The sequence below is a fragment of the Fringilla coelebs genome (genome assembly GCF_963513975.1).
Source record: "Fringilla coelebs genome assembly, chromosome: Z".
In the NCBI taxonomy this organism is placed as follows: Eukaryota; Metazoa; Chordata; class Aves; order Passeriformes; family Fringillidae; genus Fringilla; species Fringilla coelebs.
In genome coordinates, this window is record NC_140031.1 from 57497053 (window position 1) to 57518158 (window position 21106).

Below are 21106 nucleotides of genomic sequence, written 5' to 3' on the forward strand. Positions count from 1 at the left end.
GAGTTTTTATGGTGATTGGTGTAAAGAGTTGGATATAGTCCTTCACTAACAGAGCTCGACACTAATTTTCTATCTTTTGATGCAGAATAGTTGCAAGATCTTTGCCTTTCATGCAGTTTCCAGCTGCATCTTCTGTATGCTGTGTCCTTAAGTTGATTTTTCCTTCCCAAGTGTGTTGCTTGTCTTTTTGAATTAAAGTTATGTTAATCCCAGTACACAGAACTAGCTACTGTTTTTCTCCTAGAATGCGCCTTCAGCTGTAGTAATTTATTTTTTATTTATCTTTCTCAACCTTTTTAAGCATCTTGAAGTATGTGTTTTGTTATTAAGCACACTTACTCTGTAGTTATGTTTTCAAAAATTTCTGATTTACGATGATGAATTGCACCATTACCTGTGTGCAATTTTCAAAAATACTTTCTGTCTTCAGAGTAGAAATTCCTTCCTCTTCAATCCTATAATATATATTCAAAATGGACACACAATACAGAATAGGAATCCCATAAATTCGTTTGATGTGTTTGGGGTTAAGAAGAAGCAAATGTCATTCAAATTTACTTTCTTGAGGGTGAAGATTCTCATCATGAGATGTTAATTAGGTACAGAGAATTCCACACTAAAATCAGTAAAGCAATGTGGTTTTAATGATTTGCCCAGGGAAACTGTTACCTCCTCCTCCAGCAAGCACCATCTATCTGTACACACCTCTCAAAAACATTGGCCTGTGTGCCACTTGCCCTGGGTCAGATGACCTGGGAAATGTTATGCTATATCTTAAACTATTTGGCAAGACCACCAGATCTGAAGGTTAAACTTTGAAGGTTATTTATGTTCAAGTATGTTTAATGAAAATGTTTAGATACCAGGATCTTTTAAGCTGACTACATATATATGCATATAAAATGTGAGTTGTGATATCTTATGTAGACCACACCTCTGTCTTCTATTTGTAAAGGTAAAATAGATGAGAAGGAGATTGTGCTGTTCAGACACGCTGCTCTGGTACACCTGCTGGTGACAGTTCGAGATCTGCTACTGACATGTGGCTTGGACACAGCTCTAGGTTTGTTTTCAGTCTTGAATAATGATACCCAGAAACCCAAAGCTTTGTATGCATTCTGCAGACAATCCCTCATATTTGTACCTGTGACTCTTTGCTAATAGACTGCTGTTTCTTATTCCATTCATAAAGAGCTTTCACACATATAATATGTCTTGTATCTCAGAATGACAAATTTTCCTGGGAATCTCTATGTAGAAACTGAGGAACATGTGAAAGTCCTTTTCTATTTACGATCTATCTTTTGTGAGTATGAAACACATTTCACATAAAATATTGTTAGGCTCCACGGAAGTGAGCTACTTAAATCTGAGAGCATTTTAAGCAAATCTTAAATATTATCTAATGTGTCATGAGGAAAAAGGTTTGAACTTGCGACACTGGACTTATGTAGAACCTTTTTTTTTTTTGAGTTCTTCTGGTCTTATTCAAATTTGGAATATGGCAATCCATTGTAACCCAGTTTAATGCCTGAAATTATAATGCTGAACTTTTCAAATTCCTGTAGTTGTGTGTTTTGAATTTTCAAATACCTCTATCAGGATTGGTCTACAAGATGTTGAAGTCAGTGTTTTTGAATGCCCTAGGAAAGTCAGACTCCTTCTGTCTTAATAGGAGATAAAGTTGCTTCAGAGCATCTACCTTCAGTCTGAACTTGATGGATGGTGTTTCCTTAAAATTGATGCAAAATGTAAAACATCTGCCATAAACTGAACTGTAGGGGGAAATACTTTGTATTTCCTTAAATATTTCTAGCAATAAAAGAGTAGTAAGAAGAATACAGAATGAATACATAAGTAGAAGCCTAAATACAATTATTTTCTATCATTACTATAAACAATATAGAAGGATGGGAGGAAGAGAAATGAGCAGTTCTTCCTCTACTCCTTATTGTAGCAGGAGCACTCCTAGATGATATTTCAGAGTTACCAAAGGACCTGTGTTTCCAAACCTGAGCAACAGCTTACACAGGAAATTGTACAAGTAAAAAAGATCTGAAAAAAATTAGAAAATTGAGTGAGATGCTAAGTAGGCCTTGTAGTCTTCACTGTTGTGTTGTTGTGCTGTGTGATTCATCATGTAGTTATGTTGGATCTATCTTTTCTTTTTGCATTTTCAGATAACCCCAGCATTGTTCACCATTTATATATACATAGAAGGCACTATTCAGAGTTGAAAGTAGTTGTGATAATATGGAGAGTGGTAAACACACAGCAAACTGTAGACAACAGACGAGCAAACTGTAGACAACAGTGATAGAAATACTGTTGTTACTTAGTATAAACACTATGGATCAGTTAAGTATAAGAGTGTTGTTGCTAGCATCTGCAGCTTTAGGATGCAATCTTGTGTAATTCTATCTGGAGTTACATAGCAGATACTACATAAAGTACAGCAGTTTTATAAACACCATTTATGTACCCAATTAGTGGTCATATTCTCCTTCCATATTGGGGAACCATTAACATTTCATCTGTTTTTGTGTAAGATAACCTTCGCATAGATTTTAAATTGATGTGCAGATTGAACACAATGCTTGACAATTATCTTTTGTCACTTCATTTACTTCTTTTGTTGCTTTATTAACAGGTTATTTGTCCAAGGCAAAAGATATCTATAAAAACATTTTAGAATCCTGTTTGAATAATATCTGGAGGCAGCTGAAGATTGTACAGTACAGCAGCCAGAAAAAACATGAAACACATCCCAAAATAACAGCGCTTCAGTGCGAAATATTAAATTGGATGAAAAGTTGTGGAGAGAAACACAGTGTTAAGGTTAACAAAGTAACCAATTTTTCTCTTAACAAGCAAAATTGTTTCAGATTACATGAGCAATTGCAAGATTGTGTTTGAACAAGCGTTCATTTATGAAAAAGGTCTAATAATTACCTCATGGTATCTATTAAATAAGGCTAAGTAAAAAATAACATGCAAAAGAGTTTTAGCATTGGCAGGGCTTTATCTTGTTGCAGGTGGTATTGTTTTCTTGATAAGTTTATTGTATCAGTTATATAAGTTACTAAAAATGATAATATAGCCTTTTGTTTGAAAGCCTCAGTCATCTGGCACAGAGAGAATCATAGCACAAGTCATGATTGTGTGCTTATATGGCATGACTTGGAATGCACACCAAGGAGTGTGTGGATGGTCTTATCCACAGATAATCTCTGCTTAACCAATGTATCTCGCCAACCTCCTGGCATTTGAATGACACAAGAAGCAGATATCTGTGAGTGATAGCTTTGACATGAAAGAGAGAGTTTCATAGGATATTCAAATTACCCAAAGATTCTCTTTTCTGGATGTGTGAATATTTTGGGTGATATGACACAGTGCCAAACACCACCTTCCTTTGCAAAATATTCATTATTTCTTTACATAAAATTGATCACATTAGGAAACAGAATGAAATGCATAGTGTTTAAAGTGCTTTAACTGTTTGGAATAGAATTTGTCATCCTAAACACAGCCAAAAAAGATCTTTAAGTTTCTTTTAGCTTATTTCCATACTTCAGTTCCTGAGGATTTATTCTTCTTGTGTTTAAGAGAGTTGCACTGGGAGCTCTGAATATCATTTGATTAAATTTTGCTGAGAAGAACAATATAACAACTTATTATACACCCTTTTTGAATTTAAAATTAAAATGAAGCAACGAAAATTAAACAGTGCTAATTGTCCTGTTGTCTGTCCTTCAACAGACACACTAAGATGATTTTGCATCCTTTTTGTCATCTTAAGAGCAGCATATTTTGCTTTATGATACTAGGATTATGTTGTAGTAGGAGGCGTATGAGAACTTGATGTCATTTTGAAGTCAGCTCAGTGGCAATTTGGCTTTTCTTCTGAACTCCACTAGCCATGATTTTTAAAATTTTTTAGCTGTAACTCCTGAGTTTTGACTTGTTTGCTTGACTTAGTCATGCAGAGATATGCATGCAATATAACGCTATATATCATTTTATTCACAATTACTAATTGTTTCCTGTTTCCTAACATTCAGAGACAGGTTTTAATGAGCCAGACTAAGTAGGAGGAGTATTCCGGTTTAATAAGAAGTAAAAGTTGTATTCCATAAATTATTTACTGTTCTGTCATATCACATCAATATGAGTTAATATGATGTGAAATAGGATAGTTTCATTATCCTTTTATAAACCAAAGTTGTTATTGATGCAGGATGGTAATGGGACATTTCCTTTGTAAGGAAGAAGTTACTACTGGTTTAGGAAAAAAAAAACCTGCTCTTTGTTTCATTATCTTTTGTACTCACGATCAGATGAAAAATTACTAAAAATTTCATCTAGCTCACCTGAACATATAATGAGTCTGCTTTTGAATTGTGTGCAGAAAAGCAGGTCTACATTGGCAAGTTGTGTCAGCAGTGCCCTGGCAGCCGGGAAGGCCAAGCATGTCCTGGGGTGCATCAGGCACAGCATCATCAGCCAGGCAAGGGAGGAGGTTGTCCTGCTCTGCTCTGCACTGGGGCAGACTCACCTCGAGTGCTGGGAGAAGTTCTGGGTGCCACAATATAAGGAAGATATCAAACTTGTCTGTTTTGTCTGTGCAGAGGAAAGGGACCAAGATGGTAGAAGGCCTCAAGGGCAAGAAGAGGGGCAGCTGAGGTGATTTTTATTGTTCCTTGTGGAGAAGGTGCATATCCTGAGGTGGTTGAGGGGTAACCCCATCACAGCCTACACCTTCCTCAAGCAAAACAGCAGAGAGGAAGGTGCATATCTCCTCTCTCTGGTGACCACTAATAGGACACAAGCAATTGGAATTAAGTGCTGTCAGAGGAAATTGAGGCACATTAGGCCAAAGATTCCTCACTTAGAGCATGGTCTTCTCTGGAACAGACTTCTGCATAAGTGGTTAAAGCACTAAGCCTATCTAAGTTCAAGAAACTCTTGAATAATCATATGGTTTAGTTTTAGTTAGTCCTGTGAGAAGCAGGGAATTGGACTTCATCCTTATGGGTTCCTCCCAACTTGAAATATTCTTGGATTGTCATTGTGGAAAACTCCAAAGTTTCTGGTTTTGCCATCTGTTTATTCAATCTTGTGTTTCCTATGCAAAGGAGAAAGAAAGATGTAATGCAGGCTGAAAGAAAAACATTTAAACTTACTTGAGTTTCTTTTAATTGTCTTCATACAGATACTAATCATTACAAGGATGGACTCTGAAAGAGAAAAAGCTGCCTTCATTCACCCATTATCTAGGATAGATGGTAAATTATTCTTTTATGTGCATTTTTGAAATAAAAAGTGGCTGTTATTCTGTAGAATGCTGCATTCCTGTGTAAATGCTTGGTGCAGGTATTTCTCCCTTCTCACCAGGACCCTTTCTACATGTTTTTCTCAATGTTTAATATTTCATAACTCTTCCATCAGCCTTTTATCTTTTAATCTTGTTTTCTCCCATTTAAGAGTTCAGGTCTAATGTCTTCTATTTCAAGAGAGTGATAATTTATCTGCTGAGTCAAAGATTTTTTTAACAGAACATGAAGGAGCTGTGGACAGCCCATTACCTAATTATATTTGTATCTGTTATCTTGTGTTGTCTTAGATAGCATGAGTTCTAGGATCATTATAGTGCAAGGATTTCATATCACCAGAGCTTCATACTGCCTCAACGTTTCTCACAAGCAGCTCCTCTAGGCACCACCTGCCTCTGGTCCTTGCAGCAGTCATCTGACTCATCTTACTCCAGATACCACCAATCCACTCTTTTATACCACTTGTTCTTATTGGCTACAGGTGTGGCTTGTTAAGATCAGGCCTGCTTCTAATCTTTAGTAATTGGTCCAGCTGCAACTCATTGGGGGATAAGGTTACCTTCTATACCACCTTCATTTACCCATACTGTATCCCCCCTACAATCTTGATTGGATTGCCTCATTGTTTTTAGCTGATCATTAGTCACAAGCTTTCTTCCTTGCAAGCATATTCAGAGAAGTTTGATTTTTAAAAGTTTTAACTAAACTCCCCAGCATAAAGCCTTGAATGAGTATTCAGGTACAGATCAAATTTTCCTTTAGCTATATGTTGCTGATCTTGTTTGCTAATTTGTTAAATATATCAGCATAAGCTGTATCAATCTATAAAGCTCAAGGCAAAATATACTGTTTCCAAAATCCTACCTCCCTATTGATACAAGCAACACTTTCATCACTTCAGCATTTTACCTCTGAGCAATTTCACATATACAAGCTTGTTCAACACTGCAAATTCAGCTGGTAAAGCAAACGTGTTTCAGGAAAATTATAATTTGATCCTATAGCTATGTTTAGAACAAGTCACTGACTCCTTTTTTATTGCTTTTTTAAAAATCCATTTTAATAAGTCCTATTTGCTTGAACCTTATCAAGTGTCATGTATTGTACTGTTCTTTTGCCTTTAAAAATAAAGTTAGATTTCCTGTACAATTAAAAGAAGAAAGCCTGTCTTTTAGAATGTTTTGAAAGGGAGGAGGCATGTTCACAGTGCTTTTACTAATAATAATATTTAATGAAAAGAGCTTTATTTGTTTTAAGATCTTAAGACTTGTTTGCACACACAGGTCAATCCAACTACGCTTTTGAAAAAAGACACTTGTGTAGAACCAACATTCCTTCTTAGACACATCTTTCAGTTAAATTTCAAATGTACAAAAAAATGTAAAGAAATTTAACTTATAATTGCCTTTTGTATTACCCTTTAATTTTTCATTTTAAGGTAATAGGGTTGTGAGTTTGTGAGATATTAAACTTGTTTGCATTACTTTTTCCTTGAGTTCTGAGAAGGAAGTTTCTAAATCACTGCATCCAGCAGTACAGTGCAGAAGTTGTATAGGATTTCAGCAAGATAGACTATGTAATACTTAAAATTTAAATGACCTGTGTTTTTCCACCTTTGCTACTTACTGTTGTGCGCTGATTCATAGTCAGAGAGGCTTATTTATTTCATCAACTATTTAATTTTTTTTTAAGCAGGTTTGAAAGCTGTGGATTTGAATTCTGAGAAAAAAGGCAGCTCTTTAAGTTGTAAAGAGATCATAAGCAAGTAAGTTAAATTCTTGATTCATGAGAACAAGTTCTTTAGTCAAGACTAAGGTCAGTGAAACTTTGGTTACTTTAGTTCCTTTCCATGGGTCTTTTCAGTCTGCAGTAAAGTTTTCATGGTAGAATTAGTTAGATAGCAGTAGTTTTCACCAGCTTCATTTTTAGAGTTGAGAACTTTGTCCACTCTAGAAAAATGCTTAATGAGGCTTAGAGAAACTTTAGGAACAAACAATTGCATATTCTTTATATGTTGTTTTGCCTGTTTAGAAAAAGAGAAATATGTAGAGAAACATGATTTTTGCTTGTTATAGAAAAAGATGGTGAAAGGGCATAACAGAAGAAATTACAAATTAATGACATTTCTGAAATATATGATATTTTAGGCAGATAATTGTAGGAGGAAGAATACAGCTTTTGATTTTTAAATTAACTTTTAAAGGAGTTGGAACCTTAGCCAGGAAGGGTAAATATATTTTTGTAAACAGACTTTAAGCAGTTAGAATTTCTCAAAGTAAAACTGAGTTTATTTTGTTCTGAGGGTATTTCTACCTGCATTTATTCTTATTTATATTTTGTTTGGGTTTTTTAAGTCTTAGTAGATATTCCTGCATTATTGTACATAATCAGCAAATTGGAGCTGACTTCCCTTGGACGCACTTCTCACTAGTAATGGAATATGATTATTCTGAAAATTCTGGCTGGAAAAATCTGTGCAAAAATCTGAATGTTACTTACATGACTTTTAAAACCACCCTCCCTGAAACAATACAAATGGGTAAGTGCTCTCCAGAATTGTAATAAGCAGTTAGACTGACATATGGAAAGAAAACATCTTCTGTTCCATAAATGCTACATTCTTATGCCTGTGGAAGAGAATGAGTAAAACGTTATGAGGGCTAAAGCTCAACAAACAGAGTTAGGTTATCTATGCAGCAAGAAGGTGTTTTCATTTGAGTGTAAGCCTAGCTTTGGTCAGGATGTAGGAGTACATGTGGGTTTATAAGAGACTTGTGCCAAGTTCATAAGTTGTTTACAGCTTCTGCAAGCTGTATCCACCCTTCCTCATTCTAAGGGAATGCTGCAGATCTTAAAAAATCTGAATTTAAGCATAATTTCAAAAAGATACAATTCAGTTTCATTTTGGGGGAAAAAAAGGATGGAGTGGAAGCATTTTATTGGAGATTAATTGAAGATGCATTTTTGAATGTCCATTTGATGTATCTATAGTTTTTTGCTTATTAAACTATTATCTTACATACAAAATGTTTCAGGGAATCATGGTGGTTCCTTTCTTCTGGAAGTACAGATTCCATATGTATTTCTGACAACTGAAGGTCTTCTTAATATGCCAGACATTCTTCAGCTTTTTGAATCCAAGTGAGTGAAAAGAAGGGCTTCTGTGGGCTATTTATTTTCAGTGCATGTCTGTTATTCTACTCTATCATGTATTAGTCATCTACTTGGCTATCACATACCTTTCTGCAATTACACTAATAGCTCTTTAAGAGACAAGAATATAGTTTTTTCTGTTGAAGTTGATAACAAAGTTGGTAACTTAGTTGATAACTACACACATGCCAACCAGAATGGAATTGGCCAATTTTTTACATTGTAGCTGGTATTTTAAAATCAGAACAACTTTTTAAATTGTCTACTTTTCTCTGAAAATCATGATGCTCATGAACTTTTACTTTCTTTAATGCTTCTTGGGGTCTTTGGAAAACTTTGTATTTAATTCTTCTTAAAAATTGCTTTGGGATTTTTCTGTTGTTGTTTTTTTTATCCACTGAAGCTACGCTAAATACTCAAACTGAACAATAGTAAAACATCTTATTTTCTGGTGCATCACAGTGTTTAGCTAATTTATTAATAAAATTCATATCCAATATGCACTTAATTTTTAATACTCTATAACCTGTATGAATACTGCTATGGTTGTAAATCATTGTGCTTCTTTATTATTTCTTTGACATAATTTTCTTGAATTTTGCTCTCACAGTAATAAATACTTGGTAAAGCTACCTTATATCTCATGAGGGAAAAGTAAAAAAAAAAGAAAAGAAAGAATGAAAGAAACAAAGAAACACTGAAACAAAGAAATAGGGAGCAGAGCAGCAGTATCTCTCAAACATAGTGACAGAGATACAGATAGTTGATTTCACCACATTGCGGGACAGACATGCCGGTTTTAATCCTGGCCATATCTTTGAGTCAGCTGTGGAGCCATTTTTGGTCTGTGTCTAATTACAATACAGATGGGGAAAAATATATACGTCTTTGACATTTAAAATTTGAACACATAATCTGATATGCTTTTAAACTCTGACTTGTTCAAGTTCTCTGTTCAGCCTGGCCATAGGGAACAATGTTTTGTTACTTTTTCACTGGCTTCTTTAAGCACTGGTGAGGGAGTGAAATAGGTGAGAAAAGAGTTGTATGATTTCAGAAAAGGGAAGAGTTTACTTTTTAACTGAATACACTTTTAAAATGTCTGCATACACTGTCCATACAAGTTTCTAGAGGACATACTGGCAGGTTCAGGTTTAGGTGTCTCGTGTTTCCTAGTAAAACACAACAGGAGCCTTTGCTGCTGGCAGTTCTAAGTCACTCAGAAATTTTAGGATCATACCAATGGCAATCAGGCAGTTTGGTTTACTTTGTGCAGCACAATCATGAAAGGAGAAAAGAAATGCAGTATGTAAAGTTAGAAAAAGTTTCTATCTATCTTAGTTTCTATATTACCTCTATTTTTTTTGTAAACTCAAAGTCTGGATGTAAAGGTCATACTCAATGCAGTTAGCAATAATTTAATTACTGCTACATTGATATGTATTGTTCAAGTGTGTCTTGAAGTGAACTGAGTATTTGAGAAAGATCAAGACTATATAAGTTTAAAAACAGTATTAAAGGGTGTCGGTTATCCATTTCCTTTAAGAAAATAGTATTATTTTACTTGTCTGAGTTTTAATGAAATAATTTTCCTTTTTCAGGTACAGCATTACCTTTGTTGAAAGAAGCAGCAGTTACTCCTTAAGGCTCTTTGGAAATACAGATCGATATGTTGTGCTGACAGTAGATGAATGCACTGCTATCTTTCTTCAGGTACAAAATGAAACTACTGTGTCCAAGTTCTGTTATGTGTTCAGTCATATCTAGGCCATATCTTCAGACTCCTGACGCATCTTTTCTTCCCCATAATCGTATTTAATTCATGCATTGTTTCACATCATAAATCATTAACCCTGAAAGTCTGTGCCAGTTTGGCTAGTTTAAAATGTTCTCAGTTTCTTCACTGAAGTAACATTTGACCTGTCATTTGATTATACAAAATGTAGTTAAAGGATGCATACTTCAAAAGAGGGTTGTATAAAGAAATTTTGTAGCAACCAGTTAAATGTATTTGTGGCTCTATTCTCTTACTAGTGTGCATATTAATTCCTTCCATTTCAGATGGTTATCTGAATTAATCTGTAGAATAATTTGTCCTAGTTTTAATAAAAAAGAATAGTTTAAGCAATAGCATGCTACTTATATTCTGGTATGCAACATGATTACAGGTAGAAGGAACTGTTTCTGAAAGATAGATACATAATAAAAGAATCAATTAGTATTATAAGTACAGCACAGACATTCTTACAAGGTGCTGCAATTAGTGATGTTTTACTTTATACAGTTAGTGTAGGTATGATATGATTTGTATTGGCCAAGTAAGTACTTTGGAAGTTTATAACAATATTTTGCATTATTAAAGTTCAGAGAAAATCTTGAGAACAGCCTAAAAAGGTATTGACACTTTCTTTTTACAGGAAGGAAGAAGAGGCATAAAGCTTTGAATCAGCCTTTTGAAGTTCAAAGAAAATAAAAGTTGGGAATACAAACTAGTTCTCCCAACCTCCCATATATGTCCTTAATGCTTACATTATTTAGCTGTATTTATGTTTGATCTAGTTTCTGCATATTATATTGATGCTCATTTAAAGCTTGGGGCAGCAATGGTAATGTATTTATTTCATTTTTACTGTTTATTTAAATTCCATGGCAGAGTGTCGAAGAACTAAATTATGAGGATTCCTGTGACACTGTAATATCAAGGCTGATGGCATTATCACTCCAATATATGTGCTGCTGGATTATTTTCTATTCCAGAGAAAGACTGAGTTTAGAGTAAGTTACTAAATTCTTTTGTTATCCTGGTATTTTTAAAACAAACTTGTCACTAATGAAAGCTGCTTATTAAAACAAGTTGATACTCGTTTATCTTTGAACTTCTCTGTAGGAATGCATTTCTCTTAGAACAATACAACTATTGTAAACTCGTATTTCTAGTGTGCTTTGGATTTTTCACTTAGTTACAATGTTGTCATGCTCCTACTGAAAAACTCAGTGAAAATGTAAAAGTAGTAGTGATCACTGGAGACCACCAAAAGCTTAGAAAAGTTGTTTTTATTCGTGAGACTATTTTCAGTCTTACAGAAATGATAAAGAAATGGTTGTTTTATAAAATAGCAGAGTTTGAGGCAGCCAATATTAACATGAGGTATATTTCAAATCAATAGGTCCAGAAATTTCACAGCTCCAAATATATGAAATACTGGGATTATTCCTATGTCTGTTTGAAGTAAATTAACCCCTACAAATGCATGGTTATGAATTACTGTGTTAATACCATTGTATATTATTTGCAACAGGGAAACATTCTTCAAGTGTTCGTCCAGTGCATCAGTAGGTCTCCTTTTGCTATGGAAGCACACCTTCTGTCGACATAGTTCATAAACATAAATTTATTACTTCTTTTGAGATTTTTTTCCATAAGCAAGTGGTAATTTCCTCTCTGTTTTTTCTCCAGTGTCTGCAGTGACTGACCTCAATCCAGATCGTTTGCTTCAGACTAGACTTGCTTTTCTTTAGACTGACTCTGTTTTCTTTCCTTACAGTCTATCCCTCAGCAGTCAGTACCTTAATGTATTCTAGTTTTCTTTCCACAAATATTAATGTTCAAACTGTACCGGTATTCTGAATTCCAGGAAATGAAATAGATATTTATGACGACATAGAACAAATGGTTTGAGATTATTACATGTTCATATTAAATATTAATGATCTAGTGAAACTGTTTTACAGGTACAGTCTCAAGGGAAATACTCTGCTTAACCTTGTCTTAATTTATGCCACTCTAATTGAACTTACACAGAAGTCAGAAGACTTTGAAGTGAAGGTAACTTTTTTCTGTATTAATCTTCATGATATGCTATTTCTAAAAAGCTCAATCAAGTATGCCTTTTACATCAAAATATAAAATAGCTCAAAATTACTCAAATAGGAGGTCTTAATTCAGTCTGCTAAAGTCAGTGAAAAGATTGTGTTGATTGCAATACAAGTTTAATCAGAATCAAATAGCAGTTGAAATCTTTTCAGAATTAGGAGTAAAAAAATGTGATCATGCCTTTAATAAATTATTAGAATATATATTAATCTTGCTTATGTCTTAATTTGAAGTTTCAGATCAATATTTCGTTGCTGATGTGACAGAAGAAAAAAAGAAATAATTTGCTGTCAGCTAGTGTGCTTTTTTAATGTGACAAGATCAGCTAACTTCTTTCTTTGAAAATCAGGAAATCTAGAATCTAGAAAATCTGTTTTAGTATCCAGAAGAATCAGCATTAAAAAATGGGGCAGAAATTTCATTCAGCTTACCAAATTGTTGGTAACTTATATTTTGGAATGAATTGATATCTTTTTAAGCACTTCTTTTCACTTATTTTCAGCCAATGTTGAATGCAGATCTTTATGAAGTCATTATTATTTGCATATTAAAATTTGTATAAAATTTACCTGATTAAATAAAAGTTATGAGGATGAAGAGAGGATGAAGCTTTTTTTCATTTCATGTACTCACCAGTGTAGTTTATATGGAAATTATAGTTTCAAAGTGTTACTAAGCTTCTTAAACTGTATTAGGCATCTCACAATTGCCTGTTTTGTTAGGAACTCGTGTTATACCCAGAAACTTGATCACATACAAAAGACCTGTAGGATAAATCAGTTAATTTCACCTACATGGGATCTGCATAAATAAGGAGTGTGATTTGCAGCCAGGTCAAAGGTTGGAGTTTTTCTGCATGATAAGCATGGATCAAGTTTAATTACTCAGCAGTACTGACTCTTGTGTTCAGGGTGACCTTTAGTTTACATGTCAATGTCTGAGCAAATTAGGACACTCCTTAGAGTAAGTTTTAACCAAGAATATTACATATCACTTTTAGGTAGTTCTTACGCCGGGGATTGAAGAGACAGTACTGGTAATTCGTCAGATTGCTGACAACGTTTTGATAGCATCTAATATCAATCCTCATGAGTGGCTGGACAAATCCTGGCTTTCTGTCTTGCCATCTGAGGTTTGCTTCTCTTCCCATGAATTGAAAGTTTTCTTCCTGTTTCTAAGTTTCATGAAGATTTAGGCTTTTTTGTTGTAGTTCTCTTAAAGTATACTATTAAAATAAGCATTATTTTATGTGTGTGTGTGTGTGTGTATATGCAGGTATATATACAAGCATATTTCTAGTATATATGCAAAGACATATATATATTTCCATCATCTTTGTCAGCACAATTAGATGCAACTTGGACTTTCCCTGTGCTTTTTGTCAAATGCTTATGCAGAACTTTTCCAGAAATGATACTAAAAAAAATTAGTTTTTATTGGACTATAAAACTGTACTGTTTGAAAGCTGTCTTTCTGTGATAGACTCTAGGCCTTATTCAGTAAGATGTGACTTTGTAGAACAGGAAGAAAAAGGATAAAAAATTTGTCAGATCTCATTCTAACAAAATAATTTCCATTTCCAGCCAGAGAAATGCCTGCTTACTTTTCCATGTATCAATCCTTTGGTTGCTCAGTTTATGTTAAAGAAGGGATCTTCATTGACCAGGTTATTTCTTGCAAGCTTTGATCAACTCCAGGAACTTCTTCCACGGGCTCCAAAAAAAGTTTTAAAGGTTGGTGAAAATTATTTTATGTACTATATCAATTTTTTTGCTCTGTTGTAATATGTGTCTGGTTTTTTGAGGGTTTTTTTTAAATCTGCTGCTGCTTGTGCATTTGCTGATGTCATTTAAAAATTAATTACAGGTTTTAACATATCATTTATATCCCAAATGTTGAGTCTGCTGATTCTCAGCAGATTTTGTCAAGTCACCATTTTGTTTGTGGGAAGATAATGAGAGCATTTCCTTAACTGGAAAAATACTCATTAGATAAACTTCCTCCCCAAGCTTCACAATATTGTGTATTGTATCAGCATGCAAGGTTTTGTGTATTTCTAATGTAAAAGATGTTTTCCAATTAAGTATTTCCAGGACTTCTGTCCCTCCTTCCTTTCTTCCTGCCTGCCTCTCTCCCTCCCTATAATGAACCCACTACTTAGCATTCATAGCACTAAGTGTTTGATGAGGCCCTAGAGATGAAGAATTGTGTGCTCATACTGTTCCTACTTTGGGGTCAAGTCTGGGAAAATTACAGACTGAATATAGTAGTCTAATTCAATGAAAAATACACATATTTTATAATTCAAGAAGATGGCTGAGGACACCATTCATTTAAGGTGAAGCATTCCATTAAGGTGAAGAAGCAAGTGAACAGGTATTTGGGCACTGGATGTGAAATTGTGCATACTATTGTTTTAACTGTAAATGTGTAAAGCCATCTTTATTGACAGAAAAAGCTCAGTTAAATTCCTCTGTGCTGCATGAGACGTGCCAATCCATTGCAGACATTGCTTCCTACAGTCTTGGAGTAATGAAGGAGAATAAGTTGTATTGTTAAGATGTTGCTACTCCTGTGTTTCAAGACATAGACTATTACTTAATCTGTTCATAGACATAAGACAGGTACAGTGTGTACTGTACATGCCTCTCCTGCTTTGGTAAGTCTTTTTTTTGGTACCAGTAAACAAAAAACTATGCATTTCAGAATCTTAATCAGTGATTTAATTTTTCATACTTGGCAATGTAGACCAAGTAGTGATATACCATCAACATTCCTAACAAATACTTTCTTCATCATTTCAGCATTTCAGTGACATGATATCTTCATGCAGCCTAAATACTGCCGCTCTAGAAAAAACAGTGAAAGATGCATCACACCCAGAAAACCAGAATAACATCAACACATTGTATCTTGATAATAAAAAAAATTGTCAGATTTTAGAGCTGCTTGATAAGGCACAGAACAGCACAGGTAATACCTTGAATTACTAGGAAAGTGTGTCTCCTTTGAAACCAAGTGAAAAATCTGAATGTATTGGAATCTTTATCTTCTAATCATGGTAAGGTCAGTTACTCTAATGAGACAGACTGCAGTCACAATGCTCAATGACATCTTGGTTTTCTGTAAAATGTAAAAAATAAGCTAATTTTTCATTCTCCATACAAAATTATTCAAATTTTTCTCTACCAGGAACATCTCATATGAATTCTGAAGCCCTAATTCCTCCACTGAATCATCCGAAGGGTTTTTTAAAGTCTGATCTTCCAAGTTGTATGCAAAAGAAAGCATGCTCATCAGATGTAATTACAAGGAGAAAACTGGATTTATTTGCTGCATCAAAGGACTACGAAGATTTTGCTCATCTAGAAGCTAAAAACTCTCTCCATGTTCAAAGACAGCCTTTCAGAATGCATGATTGCTCTGATCATTCTTCCAAAGACTCTGAAAAAGAGGATTTCTTTGCAGCTTTCAGTGACTGTGCACCTCAGGAGAGGTCTAAGAGTTTTCTAGATGAATTTAGAGACACAACATTTAAAAGCCCAGAAATTCAGATTGACCAACCCTTGTGGAATGATTCTTCATCCACAGGCCCACGTAATTCATTTGCTCATGATGGTTTTCTCTCTGATTTCTTTGATGATGTGGATGAGCTTCCAAATCTGAATTTTAGCCAAATAGGTGAAACGCCTAAAGGAAAGAGAAAACAAAGGCCTCCATTATTATGGACAAAAGAAAAAATTAAAACAGGTAGGTCCAAAGTAAGCTGAAGATTTTGCTGAAATTCTTTTTGTACTTAACTGCAACATTGTAAAGAGTATCTGTAAGACTATATTTTATCTTTTATTTAAATAGTTGTTAAATCAAATTCAGCCCAACAATTGCATGCTCCCTTTGCAAAACTTACTTGCATATGTATCTCTTTTGTGATTAAAGGTTCCTTACAGATTTTGTTTTGAGCATAAAGATGTTTCAGGGTATTTAAAAAAAAAAAAAAAAGCCAGGCCAAATGAACTAGAATTGTGTTACTGTCATTATTTTTCCCTGGTAAATATTGAAAAGCATAGTTCTTCAATAGTATAAGATTCAGCTTCTTTTCCTTCTGACAGTGCCTAAAATATAGATAATGAACATGCCAGAATTAATTTAAAAGTTATGGGAAATATTATTTTTGTAAACATAGATTTAGACAAAATATTGTATTTTCTCCATAGGAACAAAAAGGAGATTCAGCAAATCCTGAGAGTGAAATTCAGATTCTGATAATGGCTGTATTTTGCTGTTGGCACTAATGGAGTAAAAATGGCACTCTAAAAATCTTTTAAGTTTGTTCCATAAACTTCCTTATTCTTGGAATATTTTTTAGGTAGTATCTCCAGGGGTAAACTCTCCACTTGAAATGATATGATGTGTGCTTCAAAATTTTGTTTACCCTGAAAGTATGTTCAGTCCTTATTAGGCTTCTATTTTTTTGTACTTTTCTTATCCCTGGTTTACTCCATCAAATATAGTAAGCTTGAAACATTTTTTAATAAACCATAATGTGTCCATGGAGTCTTGCAACTAAGACAGTCCCTGTCAGACTACCTATTGCTGGATTATTTATTGTAGTGGGTTTTTTTTTTAATTCTTCTATTTCCCTTCAAGTAAGGAGCCACATTTTTTTTTTAATCCAAGTTTAAGTTTGTTTTTAAAAAGTGCCTAACACCTAATACAGATGACTTAATTTATGATTTGTCTGTTAGTGGCTGTCATTAGATCCCTTGGTGGCTCAAGGTCAGCACAGCATTAAAATGCTTTCACTAATCACATCAGACTCATTCATGAAAACCTAAGTAACTAATTTAAATTACACTTTCATTGACTGCTTAGGGTAATTATGGAGGTAAAGATAGAAAAAGAGAAAAAGTTAATTGGATATAATAAACTTTTAATTTTCAGCAGTGTAAATTTAAATGTTCATACAGAAACTCTGAACTGACCTTTTGCTTCTCTGGAATTAAAATTCAGACCTGCAGTATTGCTGAGTAGGTAACAAATATTCCAGTAACTTGTAACTGGCACTGATAGCATAAAATTCTACAATATATTTCTGTAGAAATCAGAGCAGATTCTCCTGGTACTATATTTTACAGTGTTCTGAAAATACTGTCATCTCCAACTGATAAGCTTTCTGTATTATTCTTGCCCAGTAGGACAATGGTATGCTTGAATGTGAATCAAATCAAAACAAGGAAAAGTGATTTTTGGTTTAGGTTTTGGAAGAACAGGCTTATTCTTCTTTATAATTCTCTAACCACAGGAAAAATAAGTATACTAAATAGTTTTGCATGCTAATGCAAACCCACCCTCCCACCCCCCTACCCCCAAAAAATTAAAAAACCAATCAAACCAAAAAAAAACCCCTATCAACCAATCTAAAAACCAGAACTTCACCTTAATGCAATAAAAGCCTCTGAGAGCAAAAATTTCAGAAATATGTTCAGAGTTAAGTTAGAAAGACACACTGGGAACAAATCCAAAGGATTTCTTCTGGTGTCAGATCAAACTCTCATTAAACCCCAGATAATTCATGACACCATGTCAAGCCAGTATTTCCACTGGAACAGATCAAATCCTTAGGTCAGTTTTAGCACTTTACAATACTTTTTGTAAAGGCTAAATATAATTTCCTTACAGTAACTTGTTTTGAATGAGCAACTTCTCAAATATGTTATTGTAAAAGCACTTGAATCTTAAGAATATAAGTAGCTTTTTGAAACAACTTAGAAACATGACTATGTCTGGTTAAAAATAACTAAATTTCAACAATTATAGAATAACTCTAAGTGTAGTATTAATGAAATAGAAATAAACAAATATTTTTGAAATATTGTGGTTTAGGTTGATTTATTTATTTTTGTATGAGGTCCTATATTCCTATTGCAGGACAATATGCATAAAACAGGCCAGTAGCAGTAAGACGGAGCAAATATTAATCTGTACACATTGTATTTTATGACAGCTGATACTTTTCTTAGGGACCACACCAGTTAAAGCCAAAGTCTGATACTGCTTCTGAGAAGCACACAGGTAAGTCTGCATACATGCTGTATTATCATGGTTTTTCTTTTTTCCACTTCTTTTTCAGATTCAGGATTTCCAGAAGGGCAGGGGTTCAAAAAAAGGAGATTGACATATGAAAGAGTCCCTGGAAGAAGAGATGGACAAACACGTCTTAAATTCTTCTGAACAGAATTAGAATTTGCACATTACATATTTTTTTCTTTATTCGTTCTTGAAATCTCTAAAGGGAAATAAATGAATTATTGTTGTTATCTTTTAGAAAGTAATTAGGATTTGGAAATACTCACTAGCTCAGGATCCTTCTGTATTTTTTTAAAATGTTGCTAACAAACTAGTTTCTTGAAGCTGGATAATTATGGCTTCTCTTTTGTCATGGGTGATATACAGCTACTTTATCACTCTTTACGTTAAAAAAAAAAAAAAAAAGGAAAAAGAAACAGATGCCAAAGCTCACTCTGGGTTTTCAAGGCACCTGTTTGCTCCCTGAGTCTGCTGCTTTTCTGATGTAAAAATGTCCTAGATCTGCTAGAATTTCAAGGCATCTTAAGGCTTCTCAAACTCTTAGAGATTTCTTCCAATTACAGCTGTGACTTTTTGTAGCTGTCCCTTGAGTCTATTCCACTTTTCTTCTGATAGGTCCTTCAGGAACAATAATTTTTTTATCGTAATCAGTCTAGGAAAAAGCTCTTTTTTTTATGGACAACATGCTAAGACTGTTGTTGAAATTTAGCATTCTCACAGATGTGATTCAGGGGACTAAGCTGTGACCCTCACCCTTTGCATAACCTGCTGGAGGCCATTTGTTGGCATCCATCTTTTTCAGCCTTCTGCAGGGCATTGGCAAGTAGGGGGATGCAAGTTATCTGGGAGGCAGATCCAGATGTAGGGTACAACTAGAAGGGGTGAAGGATGGAATTTAAAAAAAAAATCTATCTCAGTTGTAATCTAAAGAATGGGATAGAATAGTACCCTAACCCTCACTTTCCATCAAAAGATTTGGCAACAAAACTGGAAATATGTGTGGGAGCAATGGTAGACAGTAACTCTATTCTGCTACAGGAATGCATAAATGGTTTGCACCGGCCTGCCAGAATGTCTTTCTCTGTTCAGTGGCCTTCAGCTGAGATGATTCAGGTTTCAAACTCACCAATCTTAAGTTTGATGCAGTAACAGAAATGGGAGAGTGGGGGTGGAGGTAATAAAAGAAAAACCACCAAGTTTAAGGTTTATGTTTGCACTTAAATACTTACTTGACATAAAGCCTTCATTAAGCACATATTCACTATTTGAGTAAATGAAACTAGCACTTAAGAAAGAAAAATTTGGTCTCTTGGAGATAACAGAGTGCTGTTTTTTGACTGAATTCTTAAAAGCTATGACTGCACTAACTGCAATTTTATTTCACAGTAATATTCTTGAACTATTTGTACATTGATTATTTGCAGGATTTGAGAAAATACCTTTCACATAAAACGATTTCTAGTAAAATTGCCAGAAGTCACTGTTCCCTAGAATAAGAGAAATACTGAAATAAAAGTTGCAATTTGCTTACTATCCATGGCCCATTTTTGTGGTCACCTGACATAACCATTTTACTTCTTCTGCATCATGGGTTATGTTGTTCAGAAGTACCTCCCAAAAAAAAAAAGGAATCTGTTTTTTTTGAAGTACAGTTCTACAAAGCCTTAGTCATGGATGACCACAGTTTGAGAAAATTATAGCTGCCAGTGCCAAGCTATGTATTTATGTTCTTCTCTTCCACAGGCAAATGCTGACACCAGAACTTCCATGTGAACAGTTGTGAAAGCTCAGCATAGATAATCTGTAGATAACTTTGAAAACAAAGACATATTGTATACATTAAATAAAAAAATTCAAGTGCTGTCTGTGTTTTGTTTCCAGTAGGTAAAAAAAATGTCAGTGTACAGTTAAATTACTGGTAATGTAGTGGAAAATAAGGGAGAGGGCTTGCAATGACTATTGGTTTTTACTGTTTTTGTTTATGACAAATCTCAGTCTCTCAAAAATATGGACACACTGACAAATTTATAAATTATGACATTCTTCCTCCTCCTTTAGTCTGTTTAATGTGGAATAAAAATACCGCTGAACTACAATGATGCACTTCCCCACTCCCCTCTCCCCTCTACCCCACCCTCACCCTGCCAAATTACCTATTACTATGAATTAGGAAGCAACTAATTCTTAGACAAAAAGGCACTGTACAAAAATCCAATCTCCAGTCTTACATAAGCAGGTAGGGACACTCCATTCCTGGAACAAGTTTATAAACATTTTAGTGACCAGGCAGGAGGCAGCTGTAGATGGAGAAGAGCTGATCAGCTGGGAGAGATGACAGTGAGAAAAGGGGGCTTACAGCTCCCGTGAGACACTGAGCATACAAATGTGTGTACCCACTCAATCTTAACCCGGGGTGTCCTGTAGGACCTGCTGCCATCAGATGGTATCTGCACAGCAGACAGCCCTCTTGGATAGTCTTTGGTGAAGGAAGCTAAGATGCTGCACACAGCTGCTCACCTGCAGTTGCTCCAAATGCAAAAGAGACCAGATGGATTTGGGCAGGGTAGCCAAGGGACAACAGAGGTTGACTGGCTGTCTAACAGTGGTGGCTCTCTGCTGCACACTGTGATTTGGCCACTCCTTGTGCCAGCTCAGC

General features: G+C 34.7%; 1 protein-coding gene across 1 annotated transcript in view; it reads left to right on the plus strand.

The window, feature by feature from the left end:
* SHOC1 (shortage in chiasmata 1) overlaps positions 1-18594 on the plus strand; it is a gene marked incomplete at its 3' end in the record, with an annotated part of 44302 nt that extends 25708 nt beyond the window's left edge. Inside the window, exons 14-27 of the mRNA XM_084224726.1 lie at positions 956-1063; positions 2651-2847; positions 5216-5288; positions 7032-7101; positions 7697-7875; positions 8372-8477; positions 10091-10202; positions 11143-11264; positions 12222-12315; positions 13364-13495; positions 13947-14096; positions 15168-15336; positions 15556-16113; positions 18494-18594. Of these exons, the coding sequence (XP_084080852.1) occupies positions 956-1063; positions 2651-2847; positions 5216-5288; positions 7032-7101; positions 7697-7875; positions 8372-8477; positions 10091-10202; positions 11143-11264; positions 12222-12315; positions 13364-13495; positions 13947-14096; positions 15168-15336; positions 15556-16113; positions 18494-18594 (2171 nt within the window). The remainder of the gene's footprint in view (positions 1-955; positions 1064-2650; positions 2848-5215; positions 5289-7031; positions 7102-7696; positions 7876-8371; positions 8478-10090; positions 10203-11142; positions 11265-12221; positions 12316-13363; positions 13496-13946; positions 14097-15167; positions 15337-15555; positions 16114-18493) is intronic.
* Positions 18595-21106: the final 2512 nt, after the last annotated feature.